Source organism: Chroicocephalus ridibundus, chromosome 1, assembly GCF_963924245.1.
Source record: "Chroicocephalus ridibundus chromosome 1, bChrRid1.1, whole genome shotgun sequence".
NCBI classification, from domain to species: Eukaryota; Metazoa; Chordata; class Aves; order Charadriiformes; family Laridae; genus Chroicocephalus; species Chroicocephalus ridibundus.
This window is the reverse complement of record NC_086284.1, coordinates 13,666,780-13,692,414: the sequence shown is the minus strand read 5'-3', so window position 1 is coordinate 13,692,414 and position 25,635 is coordinate 13,666,780. Positions and strand designations below refer to the sequence as shown.

The 25,635-nt window shown below is 42.2% G+C and overlaps 1 protein-coding gene across 8 annotated transcripts in view; it reads right to left on the bottom strand.

Moving 5' to 3' along the window:
- The window catches only part of FAT3 (FAT atypical cadherin 3), a 425,569-nt gene that overhangs the window by 31,919 nt on the left and 368,015 nt on the right, over positions 1 to 25,635 (bottom strand). For 7 of the 8 annotated variants that reach the window (XM_063329048.1, XM_063329074.1, XM_063329056.1 and 4 more), the window contains 8 exons: positions 22,684 to 23,073; positions 20,027 to 20,241; positions 19,203 to 19,340; positions 16,405 to 16,548; positions 15,651 to 15,848; positions 12,355 to 13,153; positions 4,137 to 4,271; positions 2,977 to 3,134 (listed from right to left, as the gene is read on the bottom strand). In XM_063329048.1, coding sequence (XP_063185118.1) covers positions 2,977 to 3,134; positions 4,137 to 4,271; positions 12,355 to 13,153; positions 15,651 to 15,848; positions 16,405 to 16,548; positions 19,203 to 19,340; positions 20,027 to 20,241; positions 22,684 to 23,073 — 2,177 coding nt within the window. Of the gene's footprint in view, positions 1 to 2,976; positions 3,135 to 4,136; positions 4,272 to 12,354; positions 13,154 to 15,650; positions 15,849 to 16,404; positions 16,549 to 19,202; positions 19,341 to 20,026; positions 20,242 to 22,683; positions 23,074 to 25,635 lie in introns of those variants that run through there. The other variant, XR_010070308.1, reaches the window with a different exon arrangement.

Here is a 25,635-nt window from a genome sequence, read left to right as displayed (position 1 = left end):
AAAGCCATCAACCTGCATCTCACTTTGCTCCAATTGTCTTAAAAGCAAGAGCACGCAACGAAAAAAATGGCCAACCTCTCAAAATTGATGGATGAGTTGCTTTATTAGAAACAGCTGAATAAATAACAGCCTTATTATATTGTATCAATACAGTGTAGCTGGTAGGGTTTCAGCAAAGTAGCAGACAAGCAGTTTGCTCTATGGGATTCACTATTCAACCAAGAAGGACACCGCGTTATGATTATGAAATATTTCCATCCCTGGAGTTATCACAAATGTATGAGCTCCCAAAATTAAGTTGGTCATTTAAACACTGAAAACCATATTGCAGTATTAATTTTTAAATAGACTGCAGTGGGGGAGGCTTGCTTCAAAAAAATCAATGCCGCTATATGCCCCAGCAGTGGTGGTGGTTTCTGCCCATTCTCCCATGGGCTCGTGCTATGTGATGGGTCTAAATTTCTTCCACCTCTGCCTCTGTTTGGAGCTCAGCGATGGCGCTGGGCCCTCTGGTGCTAAGCTGGCAGATACTTAAGTACATGCTTAAATTAAGGTATGTGAGTAGTTCCAATTGCCTTCAAATACAGGAAGTTAAGCAAGTGATTAAGTGCTTTGCTGGAGTGATGCCAGAGTGCTCAAAAGAGCACAGGATCCCATCCTTTATCCTCTATTTGGAAAGCTTCTCCTCATGTTTAATTTAATTGAAAGCAATGCTCAAATGATAACAACTTCACATTTATAGACCTCTAATTAATCTACTTAATGGCCTCATTTCTGAGCGCTTCTCTATCTCACAACATATATACCTGCTTAAAAAAAAAAAAAATCTATAAAGGCCTTACCTCTGATTTACAAATGAAAAAAATAATGCTTAGGAAGTCTAAGGGTAACTTGCTTGAAAGCATCCGAGTTCGGGACCCCCAAAGTCCAGTTCATGAGTCAGCTGCTGTCCCTCAAGAGACCTGCTGTGGCTACATCCCTTGAGCATAATGCCATTTGCCTGCCATAGAGCACTTTTTTGAGACCTTACTCTGATGTTCCTCTGCTAAATGACCTTCACAAATAAATCGCTGATCTTTTAAATGATGCCATTTCTCAAAAACCCCATACCAAACGTAATTCTTTACTTCTCTTTAAACCCTATGCTTACAGAAGCCAAGGGCCAGACCTGGGAAAAGGATGTACCCACTAGGACGGCAAATCCTACCCTACCTAAAATCCAAGCATGAGTCTCCATGAAGGGAATTCCCTGTGTCCTTCCCTGCTCAATGCATGGGAGAAAGTGGAGCCCTTGCATCCATACACTACCCTGAACCTCTCTCATGGGACACGTTAGGCGGAAGCTGCATCCGAAGCTGTCTACTAAATGCTGCATTAGAAGGGTTCATAGCTGGAAATCCTTTCTTAGAGGTAGGAAGCAAAAAAGACCATGACCTGGAGGCTGGCTTCTGAGATCGGAGCAGAGTACTCGCAGGTCCTGTCACTGCTCCTTCAAGTATTATTTTTTCCTTCCAGTATTTTTCAGACAAAAATGGTTAGGTGATTGTGTGAAGTGGTGACTGAAAACACGTTAATTCCTAATCCCCACAACTAAAATCCCAACACAGGCGACCGCAATGAGGGGGGGCTCTTACTTGTTTTTTGTAATCACATGAATTTTTCTCTTTTGGTGGCAAAATTTCCCAGCTTCAACTGGAGAATATCCACTTGGTTGTCTATGACCTGACACACAGGACTCCTTAATCATGACAGATTTATACATTAAACTCTAAGAAAACAAATTCTCCTGTCGTAATTCTAACTCCATTTCAATCTGCCTCTGTATCATCTCCTATTGTTTTCAAGTGGCACCTTTCACTAGGGCCATTCTTTTTTCCCAAGCGTTTTTCAAAACTGCAAAATTGCAAACATTCCCTACTGATATATGCTAAAAGCAACCACCAGGAAGACTTCAAAGAAGGTCTTCAAGCCTGCAGTTTTGTTTTGGATTTTTTGAACAAAAAGTGTACCAGAGAGTTCAAACTGTGCATTTCTACGTGTCTCAAAGCAGAGCTTAATTGTCTTGTACAAATCTGAAAAATGCTGAGAGTCCCCAGTGAATGACAGACAGTACTCCTGCTCGTGAAATATCTCAGTCTAACACCTATAAAATTGCTTGTTGCCCATTAATAACTCATCTCACCATTTTAACATTACCTAAGCATTCAGCCAAAAGGACTCTAAAGATTGCAAATACAGACACAAAAGGCTCTGTGCCATTTCTCCCACTGCTGGGACACGGCCGAGTTACAGAAGTCAATGGCTTCATTTTGTACCTTTGAGGCTCTGGCAGAAATACAGTACATGCAGGCTCCTGGATAAGCCTAGCACTCCCTTTCCATCCAGTAGATATTTGCCATTCCACGGAAACCCAACAAAGAATGAAAATGCATGGCGAGTTTATCAATTAAATATTGATTGGATATCAATCTCCACCTACCCCATGCCTCTCTCAACAAATAATCTTAATTCACAGAGTGAAGAAATCTTCACATTCAGTAGGACACGCGTTCTAAGCAGCTGGTTTCTGGAATTAACTCGACAGCAGTGAGGGCATATCCTCTAACCACAGGCACGGACACAGGGGAAGTAGAGCTATTTCAGCACGCATCGTTTTGACAATATGGTCATATAAATGGCCAAATCTTACATCTCATGCAGATTGGCTCCTGCATGCAGATACACATAATGTTCTTATAATGAACAGCACCCAATGGAGCATTTTCCAAGTAAAGTACCACTAACAAGCTGCTTTTTTGATTGTTGTTGTTGCTACCGTTGTAGAAATTGTTGTTTTTCCCTGTTAGCATGAAAGAGATCAGGCTTCATCTTCTCAATCTACAGCTGAAATGAGAACAGCATTCCCCAAATCAAGAGCCAGCAGAAAACATATAATCAAGAAAAACAACTGTGGAAAAGATAAGTTATTTTAATTACCTTCAGAATTATACAGGGATTCGCTCTGGTGTACATTATAATCCCATTGCTTTGCAGGGTTCGCAGACGGAGAGCCAACTTGAATTCCTCTTTCTTGCTATTTTCAGAAACCCGGTATTTAATGTAGCTATTCCCAGCAAAGCTAAGGGAAGTGTGGCCTGAAATAACCATTTTGAAAAGACACATGTTCTTTTAGTGACACATGAAATAATTCCTCAACTGTCAAGTTAATTAAAGAATTTGTAGAGCTAATGAGAATGTCTAGGAAGAAATAAATAAACCACTGCTTGGATGGGAAAAAAAGCTGGCACCTACTACAAAAACATACTGTATTTTTTTTGGAAATTATTTTTCAGGGGGTGGAGGAAAGCTCTTTTTCTCCATACTTGTAAAAAAGAGAGGTTTCTCCAAGTATTCATCATTTTTAGTGTTATACACCCCTGGGACACCTATGTTGCCTCATTGATAACAGAGGGTGTCAAAGATGACCATGCCAGTACATCAGGCTGTTGAGTTATGGGCATAAAGTCAAGCATGGGCAGATGCCAGTCAAACCCTTGCAATCAGTTCCTTCAACCGCTGCCCAGGACCACAGTGATAAAGCTCAGTATGTGCTGTGTTGTCACCAGGGAAACAGCACATGTCCTCTGCCATGCAGCCCTGGATTCACTGAAGTCAACGGAAAGCTCCACGTCACCAGCTTTCCACCAGGCTCTTTGTATCCCAGGGAACAGCACAGCTACAGAGAACTAAAAAACGTTCTCAAGCTTTCTTCTTGGGATGGTGTAGTGTTTTCATTAATAAAGACTGGAATTTTGGTATTCTAAATCGTAAGCAGAAGAGTTAATTATAGAGCTTTGCCCATGGCAGGAAAACATCTGGCATAACAGTCTCTAGGAAAAGTCCTGTCTTCTCAGCAGCCTGTTTTACTGACCTGGGATTCAACCAAGTCAGTGGGAATTTCCCAATGGAAACTGGATCATGGTCTTCATACAGCCCCACAGCCGAATATTGTACAGGGCTTATAAAGAGATGTGTCAGTGCTGAGAAGGGTTAAGCAGTACATCTTCTCATGACTTCAGTGGCACCCCTACCCACAAAATGAGAATAAAAGCACTTTGTTGTTCAAGTATATCCCCCTCCACCATCATGACATGCACCTGAGCATTCGCCAAGCTTTCCTGGTGGGCACTGGCAGATGAACGGTCTCCGGTTAGCTTCATACCCCACACACTGCATGTCCCCTGGACATGGCTTCTCCAGGCAGGGATCGTTAGACCCAGGGCAGCGTTCTCCTGCAACACGTTAAAATACTGTCAGGGATGCAGCGTAAAGCATGATCTTCAGCAATACAAGAGTAATGAAAGACAGTAATTGATCTCACACTTCAGTACAAGCAAAGAATGGTCTAATAATAATAACAACAACAAAAAAAACCCTTCACAGAAAAGACGTTCTTTGGACAAGTACGTAGAAAAAGCATTATGGTTCTTCTTCAAAGGCTGCTCTAAAACCCAGGGCAACATATTATAAAACCCAACTATTATGAGCAGTAACTGGTTTTTAATTGGTGTTGTGACTCTCAGGGCAGTCATTTTCTCACAAAGCCTCCTGCGCAGGGGATTTCGAGATAGGAGAAAACAAATGACTTGAAGCTACGCACTCCTTTTGCCCCAGCACACCGATGAGAAGCAGATTTAAGGGGGTAGAGTTCCCTAGGAGACGAAAGAAGAAAAAGCCATTCCTGGGCTACAGAGTGACGGCTGGACTTTTCACCCTCATACTGCACAGGAGGCGCTGCCAGCCTGATCGTACGACACAGGCAGACTTCCCCGTCCCTGTGTTCCTCCTGACATTTCTGAGACCTCACATCCTATTGTGCACATTGCCCAGGCTGCCAAAACCTATCCTCCTTTCTTCTGATTGTGACTACACAAGTCCCATTGCATCTGGAACTGCCTATGTCCAGGGAAAAATAAAAAATAAAAAAAAAAAAAAAAGAGAAAAAGAAGTGGCTTACTTGCTCTGGACAGTAAGAACTCAAAGTGAAGAAATTTTGAAAATCAAAAATAAGTTGACTGTATTTCTTGACTTTACAGAATCAGAGAAAGAAGGAGCTTAATATTCTAAATAGCCAGTTGCAATTTATGATTATAAATAGGGCCAAAAAAATCATGTCCTTTTGATTTGAGGAAGAACACAAGTTAGATAAAATTGTTTTGAATGCTAGTAGCAACTCTTTCCTAAAAATCTTTAAATAGTACGGAATCTAATCTTGCCCAAGAATAGGTGAATTCAGAACTACTACTAACTTCATAAGGGAAGTAATCTGAAGAGACAGATGAATACTGAGTTTTAAATTTGCTTAAAATACTCATGCAACACAATTACATCGAGGTTCTTCAAAATCTTTTAAATCCTTAACATCTAGCAGGCTGAGCATGTCAAGGACTTGCTTTAAAGCCTGTCAATGTCAAAGGAACTTCTTGCATTGCACGGGGTTTGGCTAAAACATATATATAACTTCTAAGAGTGTCTAAATAAATCTGTTCTGATTGTCCTAATCCTAAAAGATTTGCAACCACTGCCTGCAATAACGCAAAACACGATACAACTATTGCTGCTTAACGTATGAATTCTCAGGAATATATGACTTCCAGAAGAGTTAGCCTTTTCTTGCTTGGGCTAGGGAACATGGTAGATGCAGGGTCAGCTTCTACCTTTGGACATCTGTGCGCGGCTGCTATGAAAGTAGCCTTTAAGTGCAGGAAAAAAAAGGCACTCCTGCCCTTGCTTCTGGTGATTTGCAGCCAGAGCTTGAACAGAGGGAGAGCCCGTTGCTGGGAATGGGCAGGCGTCTACTGTTTTGCTCATCAAATTCATTTACTTAATACATGCAGGTGATGATTTTAACAATAAAATGTCAGCACCTTCCTGCCCATCACTTTCGGAATATTGGCAGTTCTTGTTTATTGCGGGACCCTTATCATATTAAAAAACTACTTTATTTCTTGAGCATATGTATTTTATTTCCAATTTATAAAGGGAGAAATCAACCTGTCACACAGTGTATCTCTGAAAGTAATGAAAGAAAGGATCTCACTGCTCTCACACTTCAGTAAAGCCAAGAAGGGCTCATAGTAAGCAGAGCTGAAACTACCTGGCACTGTATTTTCTGGAAAAAGAAAAATTACTACTGTAGGTTTCGAAGTGGACATGGGCTGACTACAAATACGGCAATGACTGTAAATGTCTTGCTTGATGTACAGCACAGTCAATTTAATCTTTAACATCCTCCCTCCTTTGTCAAACATTTGTTTGAGAGGTCTCTGCAGTAAACGATTTACAGTACTGCCTGTAGCACTGTTAGAAAATGATGCATGGCAATCTTTAATAATCGCTTTAGTAGGTAACATTAACAGGAGTAACAGCTGCAATATACAGTCACACTTTAAGTCTTATAGAATCAAGAAACAAATGTCATTTAATAGGGTTCTGCACCGCAGAACTGTATTCTATTTACAGGTAAGGTCTGCAGAATTTAACAGAGACTATGAAGTTTTCTATAGCTTGGGGTTTTTTTAGAAAAAAGCCCTCATTTTTTGAATTCAATGGCAAGTAACAATTATTTCTGAAATTATAACAGGTGGTTATTCTATAGGCTGCCTTGTATTTTCTGCTTGGATCTTTTGGCTATTTTAATTCATTCTTATGTGACAGGAATGCAGCATTCTGCTCTACGCAGAGTCTCTCTCCTCTCCCAACACAGTTAAACCTTTTGTGAGGCTGTAACTCAAGAGAGCCTGTGCGCGGCTGACAGGCAAGTCTTTGGACAAGGGCCCCACAGCTCGTCAGCGTGCAGCGGAAAGGGGCACGGAGATTTCCAAGTGTGGCTCTGCAAATTTTCACATCCCCCAACCTATGACTGTAGCTTTGACGTGAAGCAATAAAGCAATAGCTTACTTTGTTATCCACCTCTGCCAGCTTTTTTAGCTGATTCAAACTCTGATTTATACTTCAGAGGCATCTTTCTGCAGTCAAAAAATATATGGAAAAGATCTAACATATTTAGTGCAACTGTGGAGATATACTAAAGAACTGCTTAGCCCGGCAGGCCAAGAATGGTTCTTATGGTAAACTACAAGCAAATCAACTTTTTATTCATCCTGCTGCAGCAGGATTTCACAGCTGTCACAAAATTTTTAAAATATTCAGACTCGGGAGAAGCACTGCTCTCTGTATGGTTATAAGTACATAAGCTACAAATCTGCATTATTGCATTGCCCGACCTAACACACATTTTCAGGCTGATTTCACCACTATGCGGAGCAAAATTGTGAAATTGTTCAAGGTTGCGTTGTCCACATCAAAGATTTACAGCCTGAGTTTAAACAAAATTATTCTAATGCTGCATTTCCACTCCAAAGAGCAGTCTATTTACCATCCAATAAGAGATTCAAGAAATACGGATTTGAATTGATCTTTTTCTTTTCTGTAGGCAAGTCCAGACAATCCACAGCACTCCCTGGAAACTCACATTAGTATTAATAAAGCTGTTCTCGACAAAGTAGCATGGAGACACATGAGCTAGCATCAACCAGTGCATGGCAGGAAAAGGTGGAATAGACCCCCTTGATTTTGACAGTTGACCGTCAGTTTAATTCTCTAAAAGAAGGTAAACGTATTACAAACTCCCTACTACTCCCTACTTCCTACTACACTGAGGAAGAAAACACTCTTCCATTGCAAAATGAGACATTTATTTAATTCCTGTCCCTCCAACGAAGGATCACTTCCAGGAATGTAAATAAATCTTAAAAATTGAGTGCTTCAACAATTTTAACTTGAGCTTTGTGATACTTGGCGTTTTTCTGTAAACCCATTCTCCTCAAGCTGTGTGAATATTAAAAAAGAGTCTGTTTCTCTCGCTTGCGGAAGAAAGCTTGAAAGGTGGCTCCTGAAGACCAGAGTCACAGGAAGCACGTAAAGCAAACTCTAGACTGTTACTTTTAAACAATCTAATAATTAGTTTAGTGGGAAGGGGAAGACCATCAACTCATAAGACCATGCAGCTCATAAGCTGCAATTTGTTTTTATTTTTGGAGCACGGTGACCAGGTATGGTAAGCAGTGGTTACGGTATGCATAGCCGTGTAGACACCACGAACTTGTTTCTGCGCAAGTCAGCCATGGGTATCAGTTAGCTCACGTGCCCCTGGAAAACTCTGTGTCATGCGTTACGTCCCAGTGAATCGGATTTTCTCACAGTTTTAGAAGAACTGAGACATTTGACCTCTCCTTGATCACAGCGTTCCTTAAGACCCCTTAAGTGACAGATAGCAATTCCCGCTCGCCCCGATTCTACCATCATGTCCCTGCTTGACACTTCAGCTCTCCCACACTTTAGACGAGATTGTGCATTCTCAGCATGAGCCTTAAAATGGGGGATATTCGCAGGGAGAAATGGGGGATATTCGCAGGAGAAATCCTTATACAAGTGCAATGTTAAAAGGACTACAAATCTATCAAATTCATGTACAGTTCTTTGTTCCCAAGCACAGACAGGACACCTTCTTCTTCAATCTTCCTGGCTACCTTGCCAGGACAACTCAAGGCTCGTTAGTGCATGTGTGCTCCTGAAAACGGGAAAAGTGGTGTTATACACATAGTATTTGGGTTCCTGATGACCGATCCTGCAAAACACCCAGGACTCTTCAAGAGGCAGCGTGTGCTCTGTGGAGCTGAGGACACAAACCACCTCTGAAGATTAGCTCCTATATTAATAGCAGATCAGCACAGTCAATGAATTCCTTTTGTCAGAACATGCACAAAATGCTAGAAGTGGCTCCATAAAGTCTGAATTGCCTGGTTTCACAAGAAAGTGGTCCAAGACTGCTATTCACTGGATTAAAGACGGTGGATGTGAGTGTCTGCACTTTTGCTGAACATTTCTGGGTGTATTAGAAAAATTCTTTCAAACTATTAAGCCAGAACCATATTAAACACTTGAAATGGAATTCATCTCATCTAACTTTAGGGCATGATTCAGCCGACTGATTTTAGATATCTAGGGAGAGATGTATCACATCATTAAAAATACCTCATTCTTTCCACTGTCTGCAAATGGGGCCTGGAGTCACCAGCTCAGATGTAGATATATACCTACATTTGTCAAGATTATTTCAATCCAGCCCTCTCCCATAAACATATTAATGTAACCTCACTTTTGTAAGATCATAACGCAGAATAACTCTATAGCAAAACAGTCCCAACAGAACCTGCTTCTTCCCTGCATCTTTGTCTCAACACGAAAGAATTACTTTGCATCATGAAAAGAAATAAAAATAAGGAGTAGATTCTTGCTTCTGAAAAATGAGAATGTCACGAGAACTCTTTTACAGGAATATATTTATCCCGGTCCTCCTATCTTTATTTCCCACATGCGCTGACAGATGTTTGCATACCTCACGTCATGTGCAGGGAGATTGGCAATTGCACAGCCCCTACAGCCACGCCGAAACAAACCCCAGTTTGTTACAATATTTTTTTCATACAAACACAAGCAGATGAGACAGAAACCTAAGGAGACAGCCCGTTATTGGAAAACTCTTTAGTTCAATTTTATTGATTTTAAAGGCCTAGATTGATGCACCTGAACTTTCGAACTTACCCTTCCAGAGCCGAGCTGCTGAACCTCCAAAGTTCACCCACTGCCTGCTTTACAGTCTCCCTGCATTTTCATGTTAGATAACTCCGTTTGTTCACAAAGGTAATCTAGGTAAGTTATGCACAGCTGGCATGCATAAATTGTGCATATCTGTGACATCTGCCAGTGGGAAAAACACTCCAAGTATGATACATATTTCAAGACCAAGTGAATTGGTTCAAACTCAAGCTTTCTGGGTCATAATTGAATCAGATCTCTGGAAACATATGCAATATTTTAATGGCTTTGTCATAATTCAAGCCATTAATACCAGACTGGATCATGAAACTATCCTAGTAACAAAGGAAGTATAATGCTTTTATTATACTAATAATATCTTGCTAATGCTGTCTTGTTAAACAAGCCAACATAAATTTATTGTAGTATTTTGTGCGCTTTTTACTGACTTGCAGCTTTTATAGGCATGTACAAGAACTACTGATCAAAGAAGTATTTGCATTTTTCTAACCCTTTTACTGGGCCTAGTCTTTAGCCTTCATGAAAGCAAAACTATGCATACATTCTCTAATTAATATACCCTCAGAAGTCTCTTACCTCCTATGTGATAAAACACAGCATGTGTCTGTGTGTTTACCTAAATACCAATATTTCTTGTGGCCCCTTTAATTAAAAACAGTAGAAGAGGCTGAAGCATTAACTAACATGGAGAAGGGCAAAGCATGGATTTTTTTACTTCCTACCAAGATCTCTTATCTCTGTGCGACGGGGAGGCACCAAGGCTTTCACCTCTCCGGTAGCTATGCTTAAATCAGCAGCTCTGGATGCTTTTGGTACAGGCTGGATGGTGGACTGGACGTGCCCAACCCCACCCCAAGGCCTGCGGATCACCCAGGGGAAATCAGCGCATCGTGGCTCAAACGGGAGCTGTGGGAATCCATCCAGCTTTCCAGCTGGACCAGGACAAGCTGCCTGTTGCGACTGTTCCCGTCCAGCAGCCTTCCAGGCCGTGATGAACGCTCCAGAGGCTGGGGACCACAGACGGGCTGCAGAAACACACTGCCTTTGTGGCAGCCTGCCGTACGTTTTGAGGATTGACTGGTACATGACAGACAAATTTGGAAATCGCCATCCCAGCCAAATTATCATGCTTCCAGTGCAAACTTGCTGTGCAGGGAGGGGGAAAGGAGAGCTGTGGGATCGGAACCGTACTGCATTGCAAAGCCCTTTTTTTTGGAGCTAAGTTTAGGGATTATCAGGCAGATCCACTTACTATTAGTATCTGAGGGGAATAATACATCATTATTGACTTTAATAAGTAGCGAAATGAAATTATAAACAGTGAAAATTTTGGCTGCCAGAAAACCAATTTCTGACAGCGAGGGCTATCGCTATCCCCATGGAGATGAGGATTTGTGATTTCTTGGTACAAAAATGAGACTTAGAGAATACAGAAGTGTTTTGCAGACAGTGCTCCTGCACTGGCTCCTGGACTCGTCTGGAGGATATTGCAGCATTGTCCCTTTTAAACCTGTCAAAATCCTTTATTTCTGAGCCTTTCATGTGTAACAAAAGGCCGACTATTGTTATAATAGATACATCTGTTTGAAACTTATAATGCTATTACTTAAAAATTGACCAAATAGTCTGCTCATGAACGTACAAGAAAATACCTCAGATACAGAATTCTGATATTTTTGCAGAACGGAGCTTCTATGGCACTATTATTCACGTGCTGCAGGAGACAATGACTTCTGGTTAAGTTTTATGTAATTTAGGCCTATTTTTCATCCCCGCGGAAGTCGATGGTAAGATGGTAAGGCACAAAGTCCTGCTGACTTCTGCAGAAACACAGGTTGGTTACCGAGAGACAGGGCTGCTGAATTCTTGTACTGCTCCGTGTGTGTGTTTGTGTGCGTGTGTGCTTAAGATGAGGGAGACTTAGATGTATTGATTTTACAGCAGCTTTTTTTCTCCACTCTTAAATGAAGTGGAATGAGGAGCAAATAGCCTGGCAAACAAAAGAAACAGAACTATTATTATAACCGCCTGAGGTTTTATACTCCAAGTGCAGAATCGTAAAGAAGACTGGCTCTCAAGTCTATTTGTCGTATATGCCCATGTGAAATCTCTGCCAAAATGTGGAACAGCCTGAAACCTGGCCAAAAACTCACCCTGTCACCTACTGTAGCACTAAAGGTCAGGAACAGTGCTTGCTTGCAGTTACTTAATAAAATACTTCATTGGTTTCCATGCCTCTCTGCAAAAATGGGACTGGAAAAGGCCTTTCCACCTGCACTGCTCAGGTCAGGGGTCCTTCTACTCGGAGACTGATGGTGCATCGCTGCAGCCCAGGCTGTTCTGCACGTTTATTCCAGTGGTGGCACCGAGGGGGTGGGAAACCACATCCCTCCCTCCCCTCTCCCTTCCTCTTCCCTTCCTTCCCCTCCTCTGGAAGTTGGTTGATGGCTCTGATTATGGAGCCTCCAGGAAAGCGGTCTTTGTCGTAAAAGGCCAAAGTTCATCAACTTCCATTTACATCAGTAAACACGAACAATTCTTCCTGAGCCTGAGAAATCAATTCCCACAATACATCAGCCAGTCGTGCTTTAACGGAGTGAATTGAAATGCCCCTTCTAATCTGCATCAAAGGAATAAAAACGATCCTATCGCATAATGTGTAGAGATGGGAGGGGAAGAGGGAGCGGTACTCACCATTGCACATGCAGCGCACATTCCTGTAAAAGCGGGGGCACACAAAACTAATTCGTGCCGTGCTATAGGTCATCAGGGAATGTGAATCAATAGATAGACTTTGCTCACAGTGCTGTTCCTGACAATCCAGTCCAGAGCAATTCTTCTCCAAGATAGCAGAAATACGAATCACATTTTCCAAGTGTCTCCTTGCATTGGTAAGCTTCTGAATCAAATAGGCAGGCTTATAGAAACCACCGTTGTGCATCTGAACCGCAAACAGCATGTCAAGCTGATTGCTGCCTGCCACCGGCTGAATACTGATGATGTGCAGGCTGTCTTGTTTTTGGGAGAGCACTGCGTTTCGCAAGGTACGCCTGAACCCGTGCATGTGAAGGCCCACAAAGTCTTCCGGGGAAACGTTCTCAAAACGGATGGTGACCGTGTTCTGCAGCATTTCTTGTAGCAATTGCTCAACGTGGACCACAACGTCGATGGGTACCTGGAACCGGCCATCACTGACAGAGACATTCAGGACGTACTTGCCGTTATCGAGCCCTCCAAGGGCAATGATCTTCCCATCATGGCTGTTGACCTTGAACAAACTTTTCTGCTCTGATTTTAGCGTATATGTGAGGACATCGTACACATCCTGATCTGTGGCGTGGATTTTCCCAATGACTCCCCCAGGAAAATCATCTTCCATGGTGACAATGAAAATCTCCAGTGGAATGGCAGTCGGTTTGTGAATGCTTTCTTCAATAACCCTCACCTGAACGTAGGTGTGGGAAACCTGCTGAGGCTTCCCAGAGTCCTTTGCCTAATGCAATTTAAAAAAATAAAAAAATCCACACATATAACACAGCCAACAACCATAACTTCTTGCTATATATATATATTTTCACAGCATCAGTAATTCTGAAGACCTCTCAAAAGAACTTCCCAAATGCATTTGCAAAATACATATGTAAAGAAACGTCTCAGCCATTTCTAGCAGTGGAACTTACAAACTCTTTAGGGAAGCACAGATATCTCATCTAAGTGGATTGCAGAGAGAAATGTGTCAGCAGAATGTCTCATTACTGAAAGTGAAATGTTCCCACGATCCCACAGCTATCACTTGTCCTCTTCACAACAGAGCCATCTGAATGTGGTATATTCTGCACCAAATGGAGCTTGGGCTCACTTCTATCCTGGAAAAGAGACTGAAGCCCAGTGAAATACCAGCATCAGTTTCTACATTACTTGGTGTGCTCCACAGTGTCTCAGACCCTGCCTAGTTTGTGTGGATGTGAGGGAGTTCAGAGTTTTTCCACAGCACTCTGTACTAATTTACCTGAAGCAGTCAAGAAACATGGTTGAAATAAATAAAATTTATCACCCTCCAAAAATGAAATAGGGTGCTTGTGCTGTTACTAACGATAAACTATGAAAGCAACACTCCACTTGGACAGATGACTGTATGACCCAGAGCACGTACGATAGCATCATTTGCACTTTTTTATAGAGAGTGAAAGAGCAAGTATGACAAAAACCCCAAGGCCATCTTGACAGTAAGGTGTGCAAACTTGAATCAGTGTCCTTTCCTGCACTGAGAAAAATGTTTCATTGAAGTCACTATTAAGATATACTGCTCCGCACATTTATTTGCTCCAGAGAAGAACAGAAGACGAAACTACTACTGGGCAGAGATGTAGCACACGTTCAAAGATCTTTGTATTTGGACATGGGGAGGAAAATTTACAAGAAAAAAAAAGGCAGGATGGCAACAGTTATATGGACATGGGTAGGGAAGGATTAGTATCTCTAAGACAGTCTAAAAATCATTCATCTTCCCTCCCAAAAGGGCTGGGTGGAGTAGTTAAAAAAAAATTTATGTCTACGTGCACACACACACATATGTGCACGGAGATCACATCCCATTCTGCTTTTCAGTTTTATCATTATTTTTTAATGAACCTAACACAGAGGAGGAACCTGATGGGGGAAAGGAGAAAGCAGCACTCTGGCACATGTGAATGGAAAGAAACAGTTCAATGGTCTATACGCAACAGGAAACTATAAAATATGTTTTCCCTGCAGAAATCCCTAAAGGAAATAATACTGGGAGGAATTAGGCCCCCACAAGCCAACAGCGTGGTTTTCTGAACATGTTGGTGCATCTCAGGCGTTGTGGTCTGTCTAATATTTCATTTATATGACATACTTGGATTTATATAGCTAGAGGATGCGGCTTAAATTTAATTCTCATGCCCAATTTTGGCGATGTTGGAACTTTGGCTAGCAAATTGCCCTGAAAACAGGATATTTTAGGATGAAGGCATGGTAAGAATGAAAAGGCAAGGGTTTTTTTATTTTCCTACAAGGCTCAAAAATTAGGTTGCTGGAATATTAAATGGCAAACTTGTAAAACTTGACTTTGATTTGAACTGTTAATTTGCATCAGAACTTTTATTTTTTGAATTGTAACTAACTGAGAATGTTACTGCTATGAACAGCATTAAACGTCCTTATAAAGGAGCAAACAGACTGTATTTAGAGAAGTCAACGCCAGCAGAGCAAGAGGAGGAAGCCTGCATTTCAGACGTAGCTTGTAGAACCATGTCCCACTTCAATGAAGAGTTCATTCAATGAAGAATGTAGTTCATTCCCTGGACTTGCATATTTACCGAACCCTACTACATTTTCCCTGGCAGGCCTGAGAAATGTGGACAAATCACTTTTGGATTTACAGTTTTTTTGTAATCAGAATTACCCTGGTTACAAAGTTCCTCAACAATGACTCTACGGCTAAGTTTGAGCTGGACTTATATTGCATGTCTTATTTTCACATTCTTTAAAAGCTAAGTTGACCTTGGGAATGTGATTTCATGAATTCTTGGTAGGCTTCCAAAAATTTATGATTAAATTTATGACTTAAAAGCAGGAGTGATTTTCCTTCCTAGAACAATATTTTTCTGTCACTTGTTCTGTGGTGTATTTATATGTATATAATGCATTTTTGCTTATTTTCCTCGCTTAGCTACAGGGGAAAAAAAAAAAAAAGATTAAAATCTTAAATCATAACGGCTGCTGTTCAGAAAATCCATTTCATGCGGAGGATATTGGAAAGGTGGCTGGCTACCTATTTATATTTATATGAAATTAGGTTTAAGAACATCAAAGGAAATATACCATACTGTGCACCTGTAAACTGGACCGCGCAGTATTTACTCATAGAATACAGTCAATTAAACCCAAGCCATACAGGCAATGTACGGATGACCTACCACTATGAGGGTTTCTGATTCTGTGCTGATGCGAAAATCAAGCCGTACCTGCACGCAGAGCACATACTCGGTGGCGACCATGTGCTTGAAGATGACTGCAGATCTCAAGACGCCGTGGGGGTCCAGCGTAAACTCCTCCTCTTCATTGCCAGTGAGGATGGTGAAGGTAAAAGGGGGGCCATTGTGAAAAGAGTCTTTGTCTGTCACTACCAGCTGCAAAATGCTTGTGCCCACTGGTTTATTTTCCTTTACGCATATACACAGCGTATAAAGAAAAGGATTAAAAGGATACATATCACAATCACAAAATACCACGTTTCGCTATCGAGAATATTCAACTGAGTGCTCTTTCCCCAAGACGGCATTTCACAAGCAGCGTTTATTTGGCACTGCTTACGCCCCATGGACCGGTAGCAGAGCTGGAGGTACCCACCACATCTCCAGGGACCGCTGAGCTCTCCCTGACCCTGTCTCTGGTCAGGACTGACTAACCACTAAGGCTCGCGCCCTGCGCAAGGCGCAGAGAAGTGTGAGCTCATCCCACCTCAGACTTTCTGAGGCCAGAGTACAATTTCTGGCGCAACAGGGATGAACGGTAAAATGTGTGACAGATGCTGAGGTTCAAGAGCCTCGGCAAACAGAAACTTACCCAAGAGTTAAGAAAGACATGTTTATACTTTCCTTTAAATAAAATCACTTGATGCATCTTTGGCAGATAAATCATCAAAAGCTACTTAACTGAAACCAAATGCTTTTGTATTTTAAAAGTCAGAGAAGTTTTTGATGTGCAGGATACACTTACTTGAATTACAGCTGTATAGTTAGCTGGAGTAAATACAGGGCTATTATCGTTCACATCGGAAATGTCCACGTTGACCGTCACAGATGAAGACAAAGGAGGGATGCCGCTGTCTCTTGCCTGGATAACTAATGAATAACCAGATATCTGCAAAAAGGTGGAAACGTTAAATCATCGGGAAAGCAGTCCTAAATTTTAATTCATGTTCTTTACATCCAGCACACCACCTACCATATTCTAAGGAAAGCTCTTTGGCCTCATTACCTCCCCTGCCCTTAGTATAACATTATCCTGCTTATTGCCACACTGTGTCCCAACTTCTGTTTTATAAGGCTACCAATAAACATAACAGCTTCACCGTATTAAAATAACTGTATCAGATGATGCATTCCTGAAACAAAAGGGCAGACAAAAATAAATGACGGATAATATCCAAACTCAGCCATTACTACTGTAGCTAACATTTTCATCGCTCCTAGGTGTCAGCTGGGATATGTGACCCGATTCTATTTATCTTACGGTTGGTTTCCAGGATATTATATAAATTGCTTATTAGAGTCAACCTCAGTTTGACACAGAGTGTTTCTAACACGGTGATGGAGAAACAAGAAGAAGTTCACAGGCACTTGGCTTAAACACACTGGAAAACATTTGGGACTACCAGGGACAACAGTCTCTGTAGCAACAGGGTATCATCCACCATTCAGTAGAAGACAAGGGTTTTTTCAGCCTACTTGTTTGCAACAGACATAAACGACTCAGCACGGTGTGGGCAGCTCAGTGCATCACCCGTGGGCCCTCTACGCACATATGTGCCCGTGCCGGAGGTGTGAGCGTATGTGACAATTTGCAAAAGCTCTGTCTATGCACAGCGTATGGATGACAGTTTGGTTTTATGCACTGCGTCCGTATGTCGGCCTCCTTACATCTTATGACTGCTTTTTACTGTATATCGCTCCCCGCTCCACGGGAAGAGCTGCTGATACGTCTGCCGTGAATCCTTCCACGGGGGAGCGAGCAAAGGGCAAAACGTGCGACAGATAAAACATCCCGCTCCAGCCTCTCGGTGTGGGCCTGAAGAGGAGAAAAACATGCCCCTGCAGAAGGGAACGATGTAATATTAAAGGGTTTTTTTCAGGGTGGGAGGAAAACCAAAGCCATCTGAAAAATAGAAGCCCTTTGGGTAGGAGGGAGGAGTACAGGCTAAGCCTACGAAACAAGGGGGCTCTTCTGGGATGTGGGACCACCTAAAGTTGAAGGAAACATTTTTCGAGGTGATGTAGAGAGGAGAAAGACTGTGATTTGGTGGGGGCATAGCAGCAGAGGAGGGAGGAAGAATCCTGAATGATGTAAAGTCAAGAAACTGAGGCAGAGAATGAAAAGATTTTTTTCCCCCTTTTGAGTTTTAATATGTAGTTCTAGCTAAAAATCAAGATTGACAGTTTTGTGGGGTATTTCCCAAATTTTGTGTGTGTTTGCTTTCATTTCCATGTATCCCAGAAAGGTAGATGGCAAAACTCATGCTTTCTATGTGATTACAGCTCCGGTAACGAGTTTCCTTAAACCACTGAAATCTGGGAGTCAGCACTGCCTCTGGGGATCTACAGCAGATGGGGCATCATGTAGCATTTTCCCTGAAGGGGTCAGGAACACCTGTGTCTAGGAAATGTGCCAAGGAAGCAAAGAAAAAGACAATATCACAGGTTATTTTAACCGATGGAAACTTTGGAAAATGCAGATCTAACAGAACCGGTGTTAAACATGCACACCCCGGTGAGGGCGAATGTGTGCGCCTGAATACAGATGTACATGAGTGCACCTCGGACACTAAAAAATATCATATTAAGAAATTAAGCCTGTGCCACGTAAGAGAAATATATTACATCACATTTGTAACGTGCACAGCCATTGTTACTCCCCTGTCCTCGGCGGTCTGCGGCAAAGTCATTCTGCCACCAAACACTGACAATTTAATCCTGCCTTTGTGATAATACAGAAGGGGTATTTGCCACTGTTTTAAGCAGTAGGGAGTTTTTCCAGCTGAGTCCATAGCAATCAGCTTCCCTGGTTTTGCAGAGGCATTGCTCAGAGGCAGAAGGCACGGGTTTCTTTATGTGTTGCAAGACTTCTGAAGCCATGTCGCACACTCCTGCCCTGCTAGTAGCACAGGCGACTGTATTTGTTTGTTGTTTTTTTTTCCCCCAAAAGCTGCTAATTGCTAGCTATGGTGAAATGGTGATAAATCACCCTGAACGAATAATCTACTGAGCAAACAAAGCGGCAGAATCTGTTTAATGAAGCACTCTCTCACTTTTGGTACAGCCTAGCCACTTCATAACATCGCCTCCCCAGTGACATGTTTTGCAGAGCGCTAATTAATGGCTGAGGTTTCAGCTCGGTGCCCGGTGCCGCAATCTGGAGGATGTTGCAATCGCCCAGTTGCACACACGGCTGCACGTGTGCGCTTGCACGCGCAGGAGCGAGGAGGCAGCTCATTAGCACAGCAACAGCTGCCGGTGGCACCGCAGGAGAAACCCAGGGTTGCTTTTTCTCCCCGAGCTGGCCTCCGCTGCTGTGTCGGTGCAGGATGGGAACGCTAGCAGAGCTGTTGGTTTGTAAGTAGGACTGGGGATAAGGCTGGGGTGGGAAGAAGTGGAACGACATTAGAAAGACCTGTTGGAGCATCTTAGGCTGATTGCTGCAGAGTATAAAAGAAGCTTCTTGAAAGTGAGCTAGCAGCAGAGCTGAGATCAACACACATCTGTAAGTCATTGTAAGTTAAGAAGTCCCACGTGTCTTACCCTTTCTCGATCCAATTTCTTTTTAACCTTCACGAGTCCCAAAACAGGATCAACTGAAAATTCATTGTCTCGATCCCCATTCACTATGGAAAAATGAATCTGGCCGTTGGAAGGGCTATCCAGATCTTCTGCTATCAACTTTTTTAAGAGAAGAATGAAAATTAGCAAAAAAAAAAAAAAAATATTAAGCCATCTGTATGATACGTTAATTGCTCAACACCCCAAAAGGTAAGACTTCATATTCCATCAGACCAGTTACATCTGAACTGCACACCTCCATAGCATCAAACCAATCAGGGTCTGATAGGAGGCTCCCCTTGGACCTTTTCAAAATTCTAGCATCAAAACACAACACAGTATTTTCATCTTAATATTCCATGGCGCACTTTCTTTCTGGATTAACAAGTTCAAGGACGAGAGCATTGTGAGGTTTGGGTATGGTACACTGCACGCCAGACTGAACAGACACCAGTACTACGTGATACAAATATTATGCTTTTCACTGAAAAGTTGAATTCTGCCTTTCCAATAAAACCCACTTGTTTCTAGCTGACTCATGAAATGCAGTGCCTTAAACATGCCATTACTCTTTGACAGCACACTGGGGTTAAAAAGAAACAGTCAGTGCTACTGCTACTTTCTTTTTGGGGGAAAACTGGCAGCAGCCGGGAAAGCAGTAGGAGATGCAGAGTATTGGCTAGAGAACAGTTTGGGTGATTCAAGATACAGTAGTTATCATTATTAACTGGTGCAGCAGTATTCTATTGAAGGTCAAGTGGCAGAGGGCTTCATCCCACCTAAACGATGCGCATGGCCTCACTCACCATTATCACCGAATCACCAATGGCGGCGTCCTCGCTGATGACTGCGCTGTAGACCGCCTGGCTGAATTTCGGTGCGTTGTCATTAACATCTGTCACGTTTACGTTCACAGTCGTAACAGCGCTCAGAGCTGGAGTACCTCCATCTTTTGCTTCCACTATTAAGTAGAAATCCTTACACGATTCATAATCCAAAGCTTCAAAAATGGAAATGGCTCCTTTGAAGCAAGGGAGGGAGTGTCAACAGCCATTGAAAAACAAATAATGCTATGGACTAAGGGATCTGACTGTAGTAAACAGTACAGCATGCTATTTATCACCATGGCACACATACCAAATATGTTGTTTTAACTGTAACGCTGCCCAATCCAATAAAAATGTTTGGTCAGGTTTCTGCTGCTGTCGTTTGATTAAAGAATGATGCCAATTGCACTTGGGCTGACTCTGCAGAAAGGACCTTCACAAGGCATGAAGCAATGGATGGTTTCTGATGAAAATAACTTTTATTATACCAGTATTGTAGATGGAGAAGTGGGAGCCATATCCACCCATTTGCCTGGGCTCATACACAAAGCCTGTGGGAGAACCGGATGCCGACTCTGGAAATCAGCCCTGACAAGTCAACAGAAATTCACTCCCACATAATTAACTTCTCATGAATTAAATACAAATGAATGGGCTATGAATACCTTTGAGAAATCATTTCTCTATCATTTATGTGATTAAACAGGGACTTCCCTGCTCACCTAGGTTTATAAATATTGGGTTCCCCCACCACACAATCAAAACTAAGACTGTTTATAAGTTGACTCACTTTGCGGATAGAAATTATTTTAATGCAAGCCCTCCACATGTTTCCCATGTACCCACAACCTTAGCAAGAAGGGGGGAGTGGGCTGCGCACAGATTACTAGTGATGCCTTGAAGGAGGTAATACTGGGCATGGCAGGAAAGACTTAAATGCAAATCCTTGACCTTGGCAAGCCGAATCTTTTTTCAGTACAGACCCATCAGGAGCAGGGATGTATGGGGCTTAAAGGTCATTTAGTCCAACTGCTGCCCAACACAGGTCAGCTAAACCTAATAATTCTTGAAAGTACTTATCTCTGATGTTCTTATAAACCTCCAACAACATTAGTTTCCTAACCTTCTTAGGAAATGTATTCAAGTACTTAATAATAATTACAGTTAGGAATTTCTTCCTATCATTTAACTGAGATAATCCAAATGCAATTTAAGCCCATTTAAAACTTCTTTTCTCACAACTGGGCATGAAGAACAGTTTATTCCCCTCCTCTTCATAGGTACTTTTTACAAGCTTGAATACTAACAGCATGTCTTCTCTTTTCTAGCTTAAATAGCCTCAATTCCTTCAGTCTTTCCTGGTAAGCCACATTTTACAGACCTCGGATCATTCTTCTTAATCTCGTCTGGGCTCTCTCCAAATGAATCCTACCTTTCAGCATGACTTGCTGGAAGCAGGAGCCCTGAAGAGAAGCTTCCAAGTGGCTAGCAGAGAGCTCCCACTGATAAATGGTGTGAAGGACATTATTCTTCAAGCCCTGATCAGGCATGCTACATCAGCACCCGTCTGTCTGGAAACAGAGCTCCTGCCTCTAAACCGATAATAATGGAGCTGTCACACATTAATGAATAATAAATAGTTTTGGTTTTTTTTCCCCATGTGATTAAGCTTCATTATGGGTTTTTATTGATTTATCTCCTTGGCTTCATTGTCAAATGTGAAGTTAAGTATCGCTGTCTAGGCGTATTTATGTTTAAATTTTGTTAGCACTAATCAACATTATGAAGATAACAGACAACACACAATTACGGTAAGTCCCTTACACGTAAGGCAGTGGCCTCCGCAGAGTGGGGAGAGATTTTTGTGCACAGTAATATAAATGACACAATGCATCATTTTGAGATTGTCCAGGTTACTGGTTACTACAGCTGCACCCAAACAAGCGTTACCTTCAGCTTTCAAATACAAGATTGTTAACTGTCTGTTGATGGATTGAAACCTCAAAAAGGGTAAAGAGTATATCCCACTACGGAAATTCAAAGAAAATGAGTCATTTGGACCAAATAAGGCAACTTTTCTTAGTATTTCTTAAAGGAAGCAGCAGTATGTTTTTAAAATTTGTGACGCATAACCAGAAAAAACCCCAAACCATGGCTGAAGTCAACTGTCAGACAGCACAAATCAGGAGCAACCTAAGTCAGCGAAGACATATACAGCTGTAGAAACGGCAGTCACCGCCTGACATGTTGGGACTGCCAGCTATTTGGTCCTGGTAGCACTGTCTGATGCTTGCTAAGGTCCAGACTGTTGAGGCTGTACTCAGCTGGCAAGCAGGTAAACATTGCAAGTGTTCATCACTGCACAGTTTGGCTAATGGGTTGTCACATCTACATTGACTTCAACAGACATACTAATGGAAAAAAGTATTCTCCACTTGAGCTGGGGCAGCGGAGTGTGACCGTAATTTACATCACTCTCCAATCTAAAATTGGTTTTTAACTGTGCAACTAATTCCACATTGACAAGCTCTGAGTCTCCGTCCCTGGAAATTTTTTGGTCCAGGAGCTTTCCCCAGAGCATTCACGTTTTTCTGACACTTTCGTTTTGCATTACAAGTAAAAGCCACTTTACAAACCTGTTTTTGAGTTAATCCTGAACTTCCCTTTCTCATTCCCTGATCTGATGAGATAGGCAATCTCAGCATTAGTGCCAATGTCTTGGCTTGTAGCAAAAACAGAAAGGACTTCAGTGCCAGGTGAGGTGTCTTCAGGTACTGTGACGAGATAATCTCTTCTTTCAAACACAGGGGGGTTGTCATTAATATCTAGCACTGTAATGGTAACGGTGGCAAATGAGGATAAGGTCAGCACAATGCTCTGATCTGAGGCCTTTACACTGATGTTGTAGGAAGACTGAAGCTCTCTATCAAGTGGATGCTCCAAAATAATGATTCCTGATGACCGGTCAACTGAGAAGTAACCATCTGCGGAGTCTGCCAGGGAATAGGTAACTTTTCTGTTCACACCTGAAAGAGAAGCACATGTGAAAATGATAAAGTGAAACAGAAAAACCAACAGCCTCTTCCCATCTAACAGAAACCCTAAGCAAAATCTGCTATCACACCGATCATTTCCAATGGAGTGGAGCACATGGAGGTAGGAGCACCCGCGGGTACAGTATTGGGAGATCAGGACACGCTCTTCTCACATGTCAAATCCCCACGGGCAAGTTAAGTTCCTTCCCTTATCTTGATACTTCTTTAAAAGATCACTTTGCAGAACTGCTGTGTAATGAAACTTGAAAGCAGAATCCAGATATGGTCCTTGCCTAGAAAAGCTTACAATTGAATTAGATGAGACAGGCAGAATGCTGAAATTGGAAATGTCTCTGAGCACATCTTGAAGGAATAGAAATGTACATAAGGGAAAAATAAACCCATAAAAATACATCAAGTGGCACAGAATGTACTTGCTACCAGTGCTGCTTTGATTCCACTGTTGAGCAGCAAAATATTATCATAACATGATACCTGTTAGACAAAAGCTGCATCAAACAACTCCCGCCAGAATCTGGACACTTTAGAAAGTCCCCCATTCCCCCAATTAGACAGTGAAAATGGAGTGGTACAAAAGATACCCTGTGTTTTTCAAATCCTGCCTGTGTTTCCCAACACATAACACCTATCCACCCGGCTGCTGAATATGCAGATCTAGGCTAAGGTGGTTGTCAGTAATAAGGCCTGAGGGGAAGGTACTGACTTGGTTGCTTGCCGCACTACAGTGGGATAGCCATTTCAAATCTAATTAAAAGTGAACACAGACACAACCTAATTCAACTCCCCTGATGCGGGTTGATTTTGTGATTTGGTCCTGAGTGCTGCATTAAGAGATTATAACTAAAACACAAAAGATCCACTAAAATGCAGAGTCTCTGTTGTTAACATCTCTCACTTGAGCATTTGCTGCCCTTTTTGTCGGAGAGCAGACTTTACAAGCCTGACATTAATCAGACGAACAAGAGCTACCAATCCCTTCTAGGCATATTTTGTTAATTTAAAATTTGTGACAGTATTATTCTGCTTTCCGGCAGCAAAGCATTGTAGAAATGTCTGATCAAAAGCAGCACAAATCACATTTGTTTTCTGCTTGATGTAGCAGGAGTAGAGCATCCACACAAGGGGGAGCTGGGAGACTCTTTCTTCAATCACACGCACATAAAAACTAGAGCAACTACAAAGTCCCAGACCTTACTCGCACAGCGTTTGGAATTACTATTTGGCCTCTTCAGGGAATAGGGTTTTTATGTGGTGCGTGAGACACCAGAGTATATTTCAAACATTCAAATGTCTTTAAAACACTGAGAAGTTTAAATGGCAGTATTGCAATGAACTTCCCCCCCCGCCCCATCACAGCAGAACCTCTCTATTCAGCATGGGATCAGAAATGTGAAAAATACAGTGAGGCCCTCCTTCAGCAAAACAGGCAAGGCAGCTGAGGAGGTGACTCCTGTCCTACAGATGAGGAACCGAGCTCAGCCCATGAACTAGATGGCAGAGGCCCCATCCCTGGAAGTGTTCAAGGCCAGGCCGGATGAGGCTTTGAGCAGCCTGGTGTAGTGGGAGGTGTCCTGCCCATGGCAGGGGGGTTGGAACTAGATGATCCCTAAAGGTCCCTTCCAACCTGAACCATTCTATGATTCTATGATAAATGCTCTGTCAGCTGACAATCACCCAAACTGACAGAAGTGAAAAAAAGGATTAAAACCCTCTGGGAAGTGGAAGGTTTTGAGGGTCTGAATGGCAGGAGGTGTGTCTACATCTCCAGCAGGGGAGGATCTCCTTCTGCTAGAAATCTTCCTCGAACTTCTACTTACAAAGAGGGACAGACCTGACCAGAACGATTAATGAGCTAGTAATTAGAGCTGATCCCTTGGGATGTTGGAAAAGGGGATTTTGCCTATTCAGAGCATGTAGTTGAACACCCAACCTACACATGAGTTTTAACTGTAAAGCTATTTAGTATTCTGTACTGGGCTCTCTTGATGTCTGCCAGTTTCTACATAGAATTAAATACTTCTCTGAAGAAGGGACCTTAACTTACACATTCCAGGCGTACGTGTCTGTGACTGCAGGAGAGCCTTAGTCTGGTTTGAGTTTTTCTCTGGCACAAAAACCTATTTGATACTACAGGATACCTTGTCACAAGACAGAAGAATCAGATAGCACGGTCTTTAAAGGCATAAATAGCTAGAAAGGAGATGGTCTACCCATGACTCGCATCTTGAAATACCCCAAAACTTCATCAAGAATATCTTGCAAGGAGGAGTTGGGAGATACAGAATTTGGTGCATGTGACGCCACGTAGGGTGAGTTTACATACAAGAAGTGATAACTCTGGTGATTGCAATCTGATTGATATATTATCAGACCACTCTCCTTGTGTTCTACTTCCTAAAGGTGATGTCCAATAACGAACACAATATGAATAATGTTTTTTGATAAGTGATTGCTAGTGATCCTACAATGGAGACAGACTATGGTGTTCTGGTTGCTAACACTAATACAAGGGATTTTTAGGCAGAAATGGCG